Source organism: Puma concolor, chromosome D4, assembly GCF_028749965.1.
Source record: "Puma concolor isolate L17-30 chromosome D4, mPumCon1.1.hap2, whole genome shotgun sequence".
Classification (NCBI taxonomy): domain Eukaryota; kingdom Metazoa; phylum Chordata; class Mammalia; order Carnivora; family Felidae; genus Puma; species Puma concolor.
Window position 1 is genome coordinate 94,821,465 of NC_141679.1, and position 11,318 is coordinate 94,832,782.

Consider the following 11,318-nt stretch of genomic DNA (forward strand, 5'->3'; position numbering starts at 1 on the left):
TAGGAAATGCAACCAGATGGGGGACCCTCTCCCTCTGCCCTCCAGGACCCCCCCTCTCATTTGTGCTTCCGGTCTGAGTCTCTGGGCTGCCTTCTGGATCATTTCCTAAGCTCGCTTTTCACTAGCATTTTCATCTCAAGTAGAGTCCACTTGAGTTTTAAATTTCAATTTTTATTTTTAAGTTTCTTTTTTTAGGCTTTACTGCTCACCTTTGTAGACTATACTTTCACAGAATAAGAAAGTATGAGGACTCTTTCTCGTTCATATTTTCAAGAATCCTTTTTATTTCTTTAGACGAATAAAAATTCTCTTCTATTCTCTGATCGCTCCACTGTCTGAACCGTCTGCCGAATCGGTGGTTTCTGCTGGCTCGCCGTGGGGGCTCCTCACAGCGTTTGCAAAAAAACCTAACTTGGAGATCCTCATTTTCCTTGGAACTTGACCTCCGAGAACCCTTAAGACCAAGTGAAGTTACGGTCTCCTCTGGGACAGGATCCTCAGGCAGGGACAGCGTTCTACCGCCACCACGCCTTGGCACGTCTCGAGATATTTTGGTTGTCAGAACCGAGTGCGTGGACAGCAGCCAGGGCGGTCGGCGGCACACAGGAGGGGACAGCCCCTCCCCCGTCAACACTTACTTGGCCCCAAATGTCACCGGCGTTTTGCCGAGCAGGGTTTGGCTTCTGCCAGCAGACTAGGACCGCTTAAAAGTCTCCCCTGAGGCCTCTAGCGCCCCACAGGTCGCCTGACTTCAGACTGCAGAGAGGACACGTTTGTTCACCCCACACAGAGCCCCAAGGACGAGGGGTTTCTATCCGAGTTGCCAGCCGACTCCACGTCTCCCTCAGCTGGAGGGGCACGCTCTGCGGAAGGTCTCCGGCTAGAAGACGCCTGGGGCGGACGATGCGCCACCTCCTGCCCCCCGAGTCACGTGAAGGCAGCACAGGGAACGCAGAACCCCCGGGCGTGGCGGACGCCCCAGAGGTCACCGCTGCCGAGCCCGCCCGCCCAGAGGCTGCCACCTTCACTGTTCCGGCCTCTGGGCGGTCCTTCACTCCTCCATCCTGGAGGGCTGGGTAGGAGCAAGCCGGGTGAAGCAGGGGGAGGGTGTTCCAGGAGACAGAAGAGCATTTGCAAAGACCGGAGGTGGGAGCTGACTGTCCAGCCCCGAATCATGTGGGGTAGGTCCTGGTGGGGGCCCTTGGCCTATGAGGAACCCTGGGGTACATCCGGGAGGCCCATGCGGACGTCACTCCTGGGGACAGGGCCCTCCCCAGGACAGGGGCACACCAGAGCAACCCTGGTGACCACATCCTGCCCTGGCTGGGGTGTCTGGCGGGCCCAAGGCCCTGAGCCTGGGTCACAGGTCGCTCCATGGGGCTTAGTTTTGGCAAGGAGGAGTGACAGCTGGCCCGAGTTGTTTTAGGGTCTGGGATCTGTGAGGAGGGGCAAGCAGGCCAGCCTCAGCCCAGGCATGAACTCTGATCACTCTCCCCCAAAACCAGACACAGGCAGACCCCACTACTAGAAACCACCCCTTTTCTCCTCCACGTGCTCCCGGCTGAAGGACAGCCAGCCCCTAGACCTGGGGCTCCTGCGCCCAATCACCCGTTAGGCCTCCAGGTGTTCCAGCCCCCCTCAGGGACCCTGACTCAGACCCGGGAGGAAACCCCCAGCGGCGGCTCCAAGGCAGCCCTTGGCTACTGTGTGTGAGGCCCCTCTGCTGGCTGTGGTCGGAAGCGCAGGCCAGGGGAAACCACTGTCTTTTCCCGAGACCCCGGGTCAGAGAGGACAGGCCTGCCACAAAGCCAGGCTGCCCAGGGCTGCCAGAGACCAGGTAAACACGAGGGGGAGTCCCCCGCTGACCACTGACAGGCGCTGGAGCAGCTTCAGGCCGTGACAACACAATGAAGCCCCACCCCGCTTTAGCCCCCCAGGCCAGGACCGAGTCCGTATCTGGAGCCACAAGACATTCCGGGGCACAGCCTGCCTGCTGGCCCCACCTGGGTTGGGGATGGGGGGGCGCTCTGGGGGAGCCCCCGCTGGAAGAGAGGAAGAAACCCGTGTCCAGGCCAGTCAGGTGATCTTTAGCCTAAGTGGGGCTCAAGGAGGCACCTGCCCAGGCTGACTGCCAGGCCAGGTCCTAAGAGCCCCGCGCCCGCGCCCACGCCCGTGGCCGGCTAGATGAAGGTGGAGTCCAAGGGCCCAGCATCCTGCTGGCCGAGGGCGCGCGCCTCAAACAGCTGCTTGATGAGGGCAGATTTCTCCTGCTCCAGCTGCGTGATGCGCTCACTCTTGTCGGTCACCTCCTGGACGGGCGGGAGGTCGGTCAGGGCACCCCGGGCCTCCAGCCCCCACCCTGCACCCCTCCCCGCACCTCACCTGCGTGAGGAGCCGGTTCTGCTCTTTCAGCATGAGGATGGTCTGCTGCTGCCAGCCTGGGGCTGACGGTGAGGTGGGGGCCAGGGCTGGGCACGGGGCCCCCGAGGACAATGAGGGCAGAGCCTACGGGAGGGCACAGTCAGGCAGGCCTAGCCTCCAGGACGAGGGTGAGGGGTGGCGCCAAGATGGGCACGGGCCCTAGGCGGGCGCTGGGTGGTCTGGGGGGGCACTCACCCTGCCAGCACAGGCTGCGGCCAACAGTTCCCCCAGGCACCGGGCTACCTCCTGGACCTTGGGCAGCAGCCGGCCCAGCGGGAGGGGGCTCCCCTCAGTCCCAAGGTCCTGAGAAGAAAGCAGAAAAGGGGAAGGTCAGAGCGCAGGACCAGCCACCGTGCCTCGAGAAGAGCCCTCACAGGTGGCACTCTTGTCTCCCCAAATTACTGCTTGAGCAGAGAGGGAGCCTACGGGTGTTGCCGGTGGGGGACATCACGGTGTGAGTGTGTGTGTGTGTGTGTGGGGGTCCCAGCACCCCGGGAGGAGGGACGGCCGATGTGTCCCGGAATAGGGCATCCCGTGCCTACCTGGGGGTGCCTGGGTTAGGTGGGTGGTTCCTGCAGGTGCAGGGTGGGGGGGTCACCCTGCCTAGGGACGGGGACAGCCCGGTCCCGGGCGGCATTACTCACGGTGCTGGCCCTGCTCCGGCCCAGGCGGCGCTGGCGCTCCTGCACGCGCTGCAGCTGTTGCTGGTACCAGTCGCGGCCCCGGGCCATCATCTCCAGACCCTGGAGCAGCACCTCCTTTTCCTGCTCCAGCTCCTTCAGCTGCTTCAGCTGCACGTGCGGCAACGCACACGTGTGAATGGCGCGCGCCCGCGCGCACACACACACACACACACACACACACACACACACACACACACACACACACACACGGCGCACGCCCCGCAACTCGGACGCGCGCCCGCGCAGGCCAGCCGCGTCGGCGCAGCTCTGCCGCCGCACGCGCCTGTACGTGAGTCCTACGCGTGCCCGTGTTGGGAAGCACCGCCCCGTTTGTCCCCTTGCGGGCGGGCTGTCCTCTCTCGGCCCCTCCACGCAGGCTTCCCCCACAGGAACACAGGCGACACCCCCGAGCTCAGCAGCTTCCTTCGGAGCAAATGGCGAGCACGCAGCGGGGGAGCCGGGCTCAGTTTTGGCAAAGGACAGCCTCGTGAAGCCGGCTGGTGCAGGGGCAGTTCTGGGGAGGGGCCGTGCCCGTTGCATGGTGCACGGAGGCTGCTTTCTCCCTAAAGGACTTCTTCGTGTGGTTTAGAGCCACGTCTCAAGTGGATTCAAACCCAGACACGGGGACAGATGTTTGTAATTAACTCACATTCCAGCCATAGGTCCCCCAGAACCCAGGCTTGACTGCCACCTCCCAGGCAGAGAGGTGGTCCAGGAGACCAAGCGTGGGGGCCAAGTCCTATCCCAGGCAAGGTGGAGAATCCCCCAGAGCCCTCACTCACCAGGTCACAGTCCACGCCGTTGGTGATGGTGTGCCTCCGACGTTCCCCTCGGGCACGGGGGGCCCGACGGGCATCGCCCATGCCTAGCTCCCGGGCCCTGCAGGCCGCCGCACCTGCCGCAGAGGAGCAAGGACCTGGGTCACTTCCAGGCCTGCCTAGTCAAGCTCAACGTCCCCCACCCCAAGCCTGGCGGTGCACAGCTGGGTGTCCAGGCCTACGTCTCTCTGGGTTCATGGGCAACTCAGAGCCTCTGCACGGGCCCTCCCCATCTCAACCCATCCTGGGGGGCATGGGCAACGGCCCAGCGCAGCACACACCTTGCCTCTGTGCCTGGCTGGCGGCTGGCTCCCCACTCCATCCCCACCAGCTCCCCTCACCCCTCCCTTGGTAAGGGCCGTGTGACCGCTGAGGCTGCTTGTCTGTACACACAACACAAATGTGTGCGCCCACACACATGCCCCAGCACGAGCGCCCTGGGGCAGGGGCTTTACCCGGTTCTTCTCAGCACTCCCGCTGCCCAGGGTGCTTCGAGTACACTGCAGGGGCTCATGGGCTGCTAAGTACAGGGGGAGTGAGCAGGCCTCTGGCCATCCCTGCTTCTCCCTCCGGGTCTGCCGGGGCCTTCAGGGGTGACGGGAGTCCGTGCAGGTGAAGTGTGTGCAGCTGAGTGTGCTTGGGGCTGAAAAGCCATCGGGGCCAGCTGACTTCCCCGGGGGATGGGGAGCACGTGCAGGGCAACCCGCGAGGCAGACTAAGGTGCGGGTGTGGAGAAGGTCACCCTCCTGGCTCCCGAGCCCTATTCCCCCACACCAGGCTCAGCCTCACAGGCTCTGCCCCCTGCACTGGGGGCGGTGGTGCAAGGAGGGAACATGTCCACAGGGCTGGCACCAGGTCTCTGCAGGCCTCCAGCCGGCCCTGGCAGACAGGCTCCGAGCCAGCCCAGAGTTCACGTCCCAACCTGCCCATGCTGCATGGCTGGCACAGAAGATACAGCAGAGGGAGGCTAGAGAGCATGGAACCTCAGAACCCCTGGGCTTGGTGTGGGGGCAGCTCCCAGATTCCCAGATGACAGCACGCTGGATGTTCAGCAGGACCAGCAGGCGGACGCAGCCCTGTCTGTCCCCGTCTGGGCCTGAGCTAGCAGCTTGCACCAAGGGGGGCCAGGGCAGGCCTGGGTGCACTGAGCTCCAGCAGGGGATAGGGAAGGGGCCCCTGGATCTCTGGAGCGGGGGGCTCTGTGAGTATGAGGGCTTTCTCTTCCTGGAAATCTGGGGGAGCTTGGAGTGCCAAAACATGCCATGCCTCTCGTCTGGGTCTCTGCCTGGAAAAGGTGACAGTGAGAGCCTGGCCTGAGACTAAAGCTGTTCTGTGGTGTCAGGCACCCGGACAGAGCAGGACTGCAGGTCTGAGGCCTCCAAACCCCAGTCCCATGGCTGATTTTCAACTACATGCAGCCACAGGGACGGCACTAGCCCTGCACTCAGAAGGGCCCCCTGCCTGCCCACACCACAGGGACAGAGTGGTTGGGCAGTGAGGAGCAGGGGGAGCCCCCAGCCTGGGGTGGGCTTCTGGACGGCTGCACCAAGGAGGCCAGGAGCCACTGTGGCTCCAAGCACCAGTCATGGGGCTGGGGGACATGGGCAAGGCTGGGGTGGAGGTCCGATGAAGCTGCCAGAGCAGTGAAGGCATAGAAAGGGCTGGCAGCGGCCATGGGGGGGGGGGGGGGCGGGAGGCCTGCACCAGGTGGTGCACAGGTGCAGGCTGAATGGGCTGAGGGGTCCGGACCCTGCTGCCAGCCATAGTGCAGGTGCTATTTCCAGGGAAGACACTGGTGGGGGGGGGGGGGCACAGGGGAGCCATTCAGCCATCTCCCAGCACTGCCAACTGGACCGGAAGCTAGGCAAGCAGCCGGCCGTCCATCCACAGCGGCTGCGCCTGGGTCTCTCCCTGCAGGCTTGAAGGCTTGTCACCCCTGCAGGCTTGAAGATTGGGCTGGAGACTCACCCACCGCTTCGCTCTTCCTGGCAACCAGGCCAGGTCCTTCGGGGCCACCTCGGCGGGCCCTGGCCTCAGTGGTGGAGGCAGCAAGCCCAGCCGTCTGAGCGGAGCTGCGGGGCTGAGAACCCAAAAAAGGCAGAGAGGGCCCCGCCCAGTCTGGGCCCCTCTCTCCTCTGCACTAGAGGAAAACTCTGCCTAGGCAGTTACCACGGATACGACCGAGGGTCTAAGTGCCCCAGGTGTGGGGCAGGGGTCCTCAGTGCTCAGCTCAGGCCTGTACAGTGGCTTCCTGGTGGAGTTTGGGAGTCATCCACCAGCCCCTGGGCCCTACGATGGCCTCCCGCTGTGGAGGGGGAGGGGCTGGCCCCTGAACACACCGGGAACCCAGGAGGCCGCTTTCCCTCCAGGCGCTTACCGGCCCCCGCGGTAGAAGGGCCGCAGCGCCTCTGCGGCTCTGGCCTGAGGCGCCGGTCGCGGGGGTTCGGCGGGGGGCGGCTACGAGGCGGGGCTGGGGGCCGCCCCGCACTCACCAGCGTCCGCGCTCGGGCTCCGCTCCAGCGCCGCGCCCTGGGGCCGCTCGGGCTCCGCGGGACCGGGCGCTGCCTCTGCGGGTCCGCACAGCTTCTCTAGGCTCCGGGCCGCGCCGCCGGGGACGGCTGGCGGGGGCCGCGCGCCCAGGGGCAGGGGCTTCCTCTCCAGGACCGTCCGCGGCTCGTCAGCCGGCGCGAACACCAGGCGCGGCGGCGGCGGCGGCTGACCCCCGGGCCGCGCCGGGCAGCCTCCCCGGGCCGGGGCGCGCGCCTGGCCCCGCGGGCCGCCGTCGGCGCTCAGCAGCGAGGTGCGCAGGCCGGCCACGAAGCGCTCGAAGGTCAGGTAGCCGCTGGCCGGGGCCACCTGGCGCAGGCCCTCGAGCACGCCGCGGGGCAGCTCGCGCGCGTCGGCGCCCTGCCAGCGGGACTCGATCTCGCGCAGGTGCACGCAGCCGCGCCGCCGGTCGTCCAGGATGTCGAACAGCGTGCGCAGGCTCTGCAGGAAGGCGCGCGGCAGCCCCTCCGTGCCGGGCGCGGGCGCGGCGGGCGGCCCGTGGCCCGGCTCGGCCATCGCGGCTCCGGCCATGGGCTGCCGCCGCCGGGCTCCGTCCTGGGCTCGATCCCCGCGGCGTCCGCGCTCCGTCCCCCCGGGGCCCGACGGCGGGGCCCGGCCGGCGCGCGCAACCCGGAGCGACAATAGCTGCGACTTTTTGAATGGACTCTTCTCGTGGCGTCAGCGCTCATTAGCATTCGCGGCAGCCATTGGCCGAAGCCGGCCCGTCTGCTCCCGGATTGGCTGAGAGGCCGCCAGCCCGGTTTGATTTTTCCGCCGAGGGCCCCGCCCCGCCCCGCGCGCTCCCGCCGCCGTGCGGGGAGGGGCCGGGGGTGCGCCGAGACACGGGTACTAGCCTGGGGGCGGGGACCCTACTCGGCCTCCTCCGGGCCTCGCGGGTGGCGGGCGGAGCCCCGAGCGGACCCCTTTCTCCTCCCCCTCCCCCTCTCGCGGCGGCTCTGCCCTCTCGGAGGGGCGGGGCCCGGCGCCCTACGAAAACCTGTCCCCAAGTGGCCTCGTGGGGTAAGGATGGGGAGCACACCTCCTCTGGGAGTCACCTTCCCTGTCTGACTCCCCTGGGGACTCTTCGCTGAGGGTCCCCGGGCCCAGGCACCTCGACTCTGGGGCCCATTTGCCAGGAGAGTCCCAAGAGGACTGGGCTCCAGCCAGCAGGACGCTTCCCCTTACAGAGGCCTGTCTGTCCACACTGCTGCCGGCTCCTCCCCTTGTCCCTGGGGATAGCCTGGCCTTTCCTGCCTACTGCAGGACAAAGCCACTTTTTCCTGTGTCCCCAGATCCCCATCTGGTGACCAGCTCTCCTCTGCTCCAGCCTCTTCCCCTGGCCGTACCCTTCCTCCAGCGGTTCCCCAGGCGCTCCCGGCCAGGCAGCCCTGTGTCCCCAGCGGCCCCTGCTTCACTTCCAGCCAGCATCCAGTCATTCTGTCTGGTCAGTCTGGGAGGGGGCCGGGGCTTAGCCTGCAGTCTCGTCCAGGAGAGAACTTCCTCTTGCTAGGGCGGTAAGGTGACTAAGGTGACTTTCTTCCTGCCCAGGACGTGCGGTCCGCTGGGACAGGTGCCCTGTTCGTGAGAGCCCCCCCCCCCCCCCCCCCCCCCGGTCAGGGCTTCCTGACTCCATTGTAAATGCGGCCTTCCTTTATTACCTTTCACACGCCTCAGAGTTGAGGCTCCTTTATGCTAAGGAATTTTGGAAGCACCTAGAAAGCTGTGAGCCTGGAGTTTCCCTGTGGAGCCTAGCTCATCCCAGCCTTCCCCTTCAGGGACAGGACCAGCCAGAATCCCAGAACAGCATTCAGGCCGCTTTTCCTGTAGTTCGCCTCTCCCTCCTCCTCTCCTTCCGGCACACCCTGCCCCATCCCCCATCCTGATGGTGCCCAGCATTCTCTCACCTCTGGGCCCTTGCACATGGTAGCTGTTCCGCCAGGAATGTGTTTCCCCGTCTGCTCCTGGCCATCACTGTGCGTCCTTTGAAACCCCGCTCAGGTACCTGACCCACCCTTGGAAGTCTGGTTAGATGTCCTGACCTTCAAAGCATAAGGCTGCTTTCTCCTAGGTCTTGTGCTTCTCTCCCCATGGGTCCTTCCCTGTGCTTTCTGGAAGCAGGACAGGGCCACCCCAAGGCCTGGCTTCAGCCTGGCCCGCAGTGGAGGCTTAGTGGGTGACCAGCACATGGGAAGCCTCATCCTGGAGGTCACAGTGGAAACGCCACCCTCGGGTGGGATGGGGAGGCCCAGGGACAGCTCCGTGGTGGTGGTGGTGGGGGGGGAGGTGGGTGTCGTGTGGATGTGGAGGCCAGCGGCCAGCGGCAAGCGATGCTGCTACAGCTCAGGACGGCAGGACAGCGTGGCCAGCAGCACCCAGGCCAGGGCCACTGTGAGCCTGAGTCCACCGTGCAGAGAAAGCAAGGCCTGCTCAGAGTATCAGGAGCCGTGGAGGAGGAAGTCCCCACTGGCCTTTGGCCTGCCGGCCTCCCGGTGGGCTTCTCTGGCTAGGCACTGGAGGAAGGTAGAGAAAAAACTGGGGTCAGTCCCAGCTCTGGGTGTGGGACTAAGGCGTGGCGGCCCTCGTGTACTTCCTGTCCTGAATTCTGACCGCTTCCTCCTCTCTAGCCTGGCCCGACACTTTCCTAGCTCTGTACCTTTCAGTGTTGCTATCTCCCCCGGAGGGCTTCCCGGAGCCCCGAGCCAGGTGGGTCCCCTGTGGCCCCTGTACTTTCTGAGGGGCCCATCCCCGTTGTGATCATGTTCTCACTGTGCCAGCTTGGAGCTCCTTGGCGGTGGACAGGGGGACTGGGCCCCTTTGTCCCCTGCCTAACGCAGCATGGAGTCAAGGACAGGTAGCTGCCCAGTTCTGGCGATTCTCTGGTCTCTATTCCTGCAGCAGCAACCAGGGACCTTGGCCAAAAGCCTGCCTTTGGCAGGTGGTCCAGGAGGCTGTTACTCACCCCTGCCTCCCTGGCACTCCCACCTGTCTGCCCAGGCGGGTCAGCTCTCCTTCTTCTGGCTCTTTAGGCGCCTCTGGCTACACAGCCTCAATTGTCCAAACCCTCCCGATCTCAGCCCCACCCCCACCTTGAAGTGAGATTTGGGGGTCACTCTGAGATGAGCCCTGAGTTCACGTGACACCTGCCTTCAAGGGCACATGTGCAGGGGGTAAGGGTTCCCCTAGACTCTGGCCTGGGGTGTGGGACCTACTCCGCTCCTTGGTTCCTTACCTCCCACGCACACCTCCAACATCTGCCCCAAACTGCCCTTCAACTGCCACAAACTATTGGAGCAGACCACCCATTCATTCATTCATTCATTCATTCAGAGAGCACTCCCTGAACACTTGCTGTGGCCCAGTCACTGTGCTAGATGTGGGATTCAACACTCATTCACCCAACAAACATTTCTTGAGTTCCTCCTGTGTGCTGGGCATTCATCTAGAGTGAGGGGGCACAGCGGTGTACCAGACTACATCCAGCTGTTGTGGAGTTTCCTTTCTGAGGGGAGTCGGGCAGCGAAGAACGCAGAAAGGCAGGAAGGAACAGAGATGGATGGGAAGGTGCTGTCTGAGCCAACATGAGCTGGGATGGTCTCCCCAAGGAGGTGACACAGGAGCAGAGACCTGGCAGAGTGTGGCAGGAAGTCTCTGGGAAAGAGTGGTCCAGGTAGGAGGAACAGCGAGTGCAAAGGTCCTGAGGCAGGCCTAAGGCCATCCTTGAAAAGTCCACCAGAATTTAGAGTGCACCCCCAGGGGGCTGTGAAGCTCTCCTTCCTAACCCAAGAAAGGAACACGTGGGAGTTTCTATGTACAGAACCTGCCTGCACGGAGACACAATTGCCTTGTAAGGGTTAAATTGTAGTGTAGGGCTAACTCTTAGCTTGAAAAATAACAGCCTCATACTCTTGTAAATTAGGCTTCACCAATTAAGGAAACAAAGGTTCAAAGAAAAGAGCATCAGAGGCAGGGTCAAGGAGATCCACTGGTTGCAACTTAGAGGCAGAAAGTCTAAAACACCTCATTAGGCGACTGTTTCTAACTCATCTGGAAATTGTTTCTTTGTTCTGTTCCCAGGTGATGATAAAACGATGTGATCGGCTATAAAAACTCTGTACCCCGGCTGTTCCGGGCGCACTCTTATCAAGAGTGTTGGTCCCGATCGGTCGGCCTTGCCTCTCATTGTAATAAACTTTGTTGTGACTGTCACTGGTGCCCGTAGCATTCTGTTTCACGAGTCGTGTGGATGTAACAGCCTTAACAGGGGTTAGCTGGGGCAGGTCTGGAGGAGAGGTCACTTCTCATTTCGGGTCCCAAACTGCCATTCGAATTTGTTTTACTTTAAGATTTAATAAAAACTTTTTTGGGGGAAGCTTTGTCCCCAAATGGCCCAAGCTACTCTCATTATTTTTCACAAGGGAGTTTATAGACATCAAGATCGCTATTTTAATAATAGGAAAATATTTTAAAGTCATAGTTAAGATAATACGGCAGGGCGAAGGGCGAACCTGAGCGGTTCCGGTTACGGTTACGTGGCAATGCGAAGGACGAAGGGTGTGAAGGAGGAAGCCCCCGCCGGTGCTGGGTGGCCCTCTTGGGAGGCCTTGGCGGCATCCAGACAGCCGACCCTACTGACGATCCGGCTCTATCCTCCCCAGCCCAGACGCCAGGGGTCTCGGTCAAGGCAAACACAGTCTCCACGTCGGGTGCCCTGACCCTCAGGGCTGTGGGGTCCAGAGGGGGGTACGTTAGAACTGACGTCCGCCCTCACGCGCGGGGGTCGGGGGTTTCGGGGCTTCCCAACTCGGGGCCCCTGGCCCCCACGCCTCGGGCGTCGCTAGCCCTCTGACTC

At 63.3% G+C, this 11,318-nt stretch overlaps 1 protein-coding gene and 1 long non-coding RNA gene across 2 annotated transcripts; one reads left to right on the forward strand and one right to left on the reverse strand.

The window, feature by feature from the left end:
• Window positions 1-260: 260 nt before the first annotated feature.
• Window positions 261-7,109, reverse strand: SAPCD2 (suppressor APC domain containing 2). The gene is made up of 6 exons (XM_086684575.1): window positions 6,415-7,109; window positions 3,887-3,999; window positions 3,066-3,212; window positions 2,617-2,724; window positions 2,383-2,505; window positions 261-2,309 (listed from the first exon to the last, which is right to left on the reverse strand). The coding sequence occupies exons 1-6, from the start codon at window positions 6,998-7,000 to the stop codon at window positions 2,181-2,183; spliced, it is 1,206 nt and encodes a 401-aa protein (XP_086540701.1). The 5' UTR covers window positions 7,001-7,109; the 3' UTR covers window positions 261-2,180.
• Window positions 7,110-7,255: 146 nt separating this feature from the next.
• Window positions 7,256-10,838, forward strand: LOC147575189 (uncharacterized). Its single transcript, XR_015243248.1, has 2 exons — window positions 7,256-7,913; window positions 10,544-10,838. It is a non-coding gene; the product is annotated as an uncharacterized LOC147575189 (long non-coding RNA).
• Window positions 10,839-11,318: the final 480 nt, after the last annotated feature.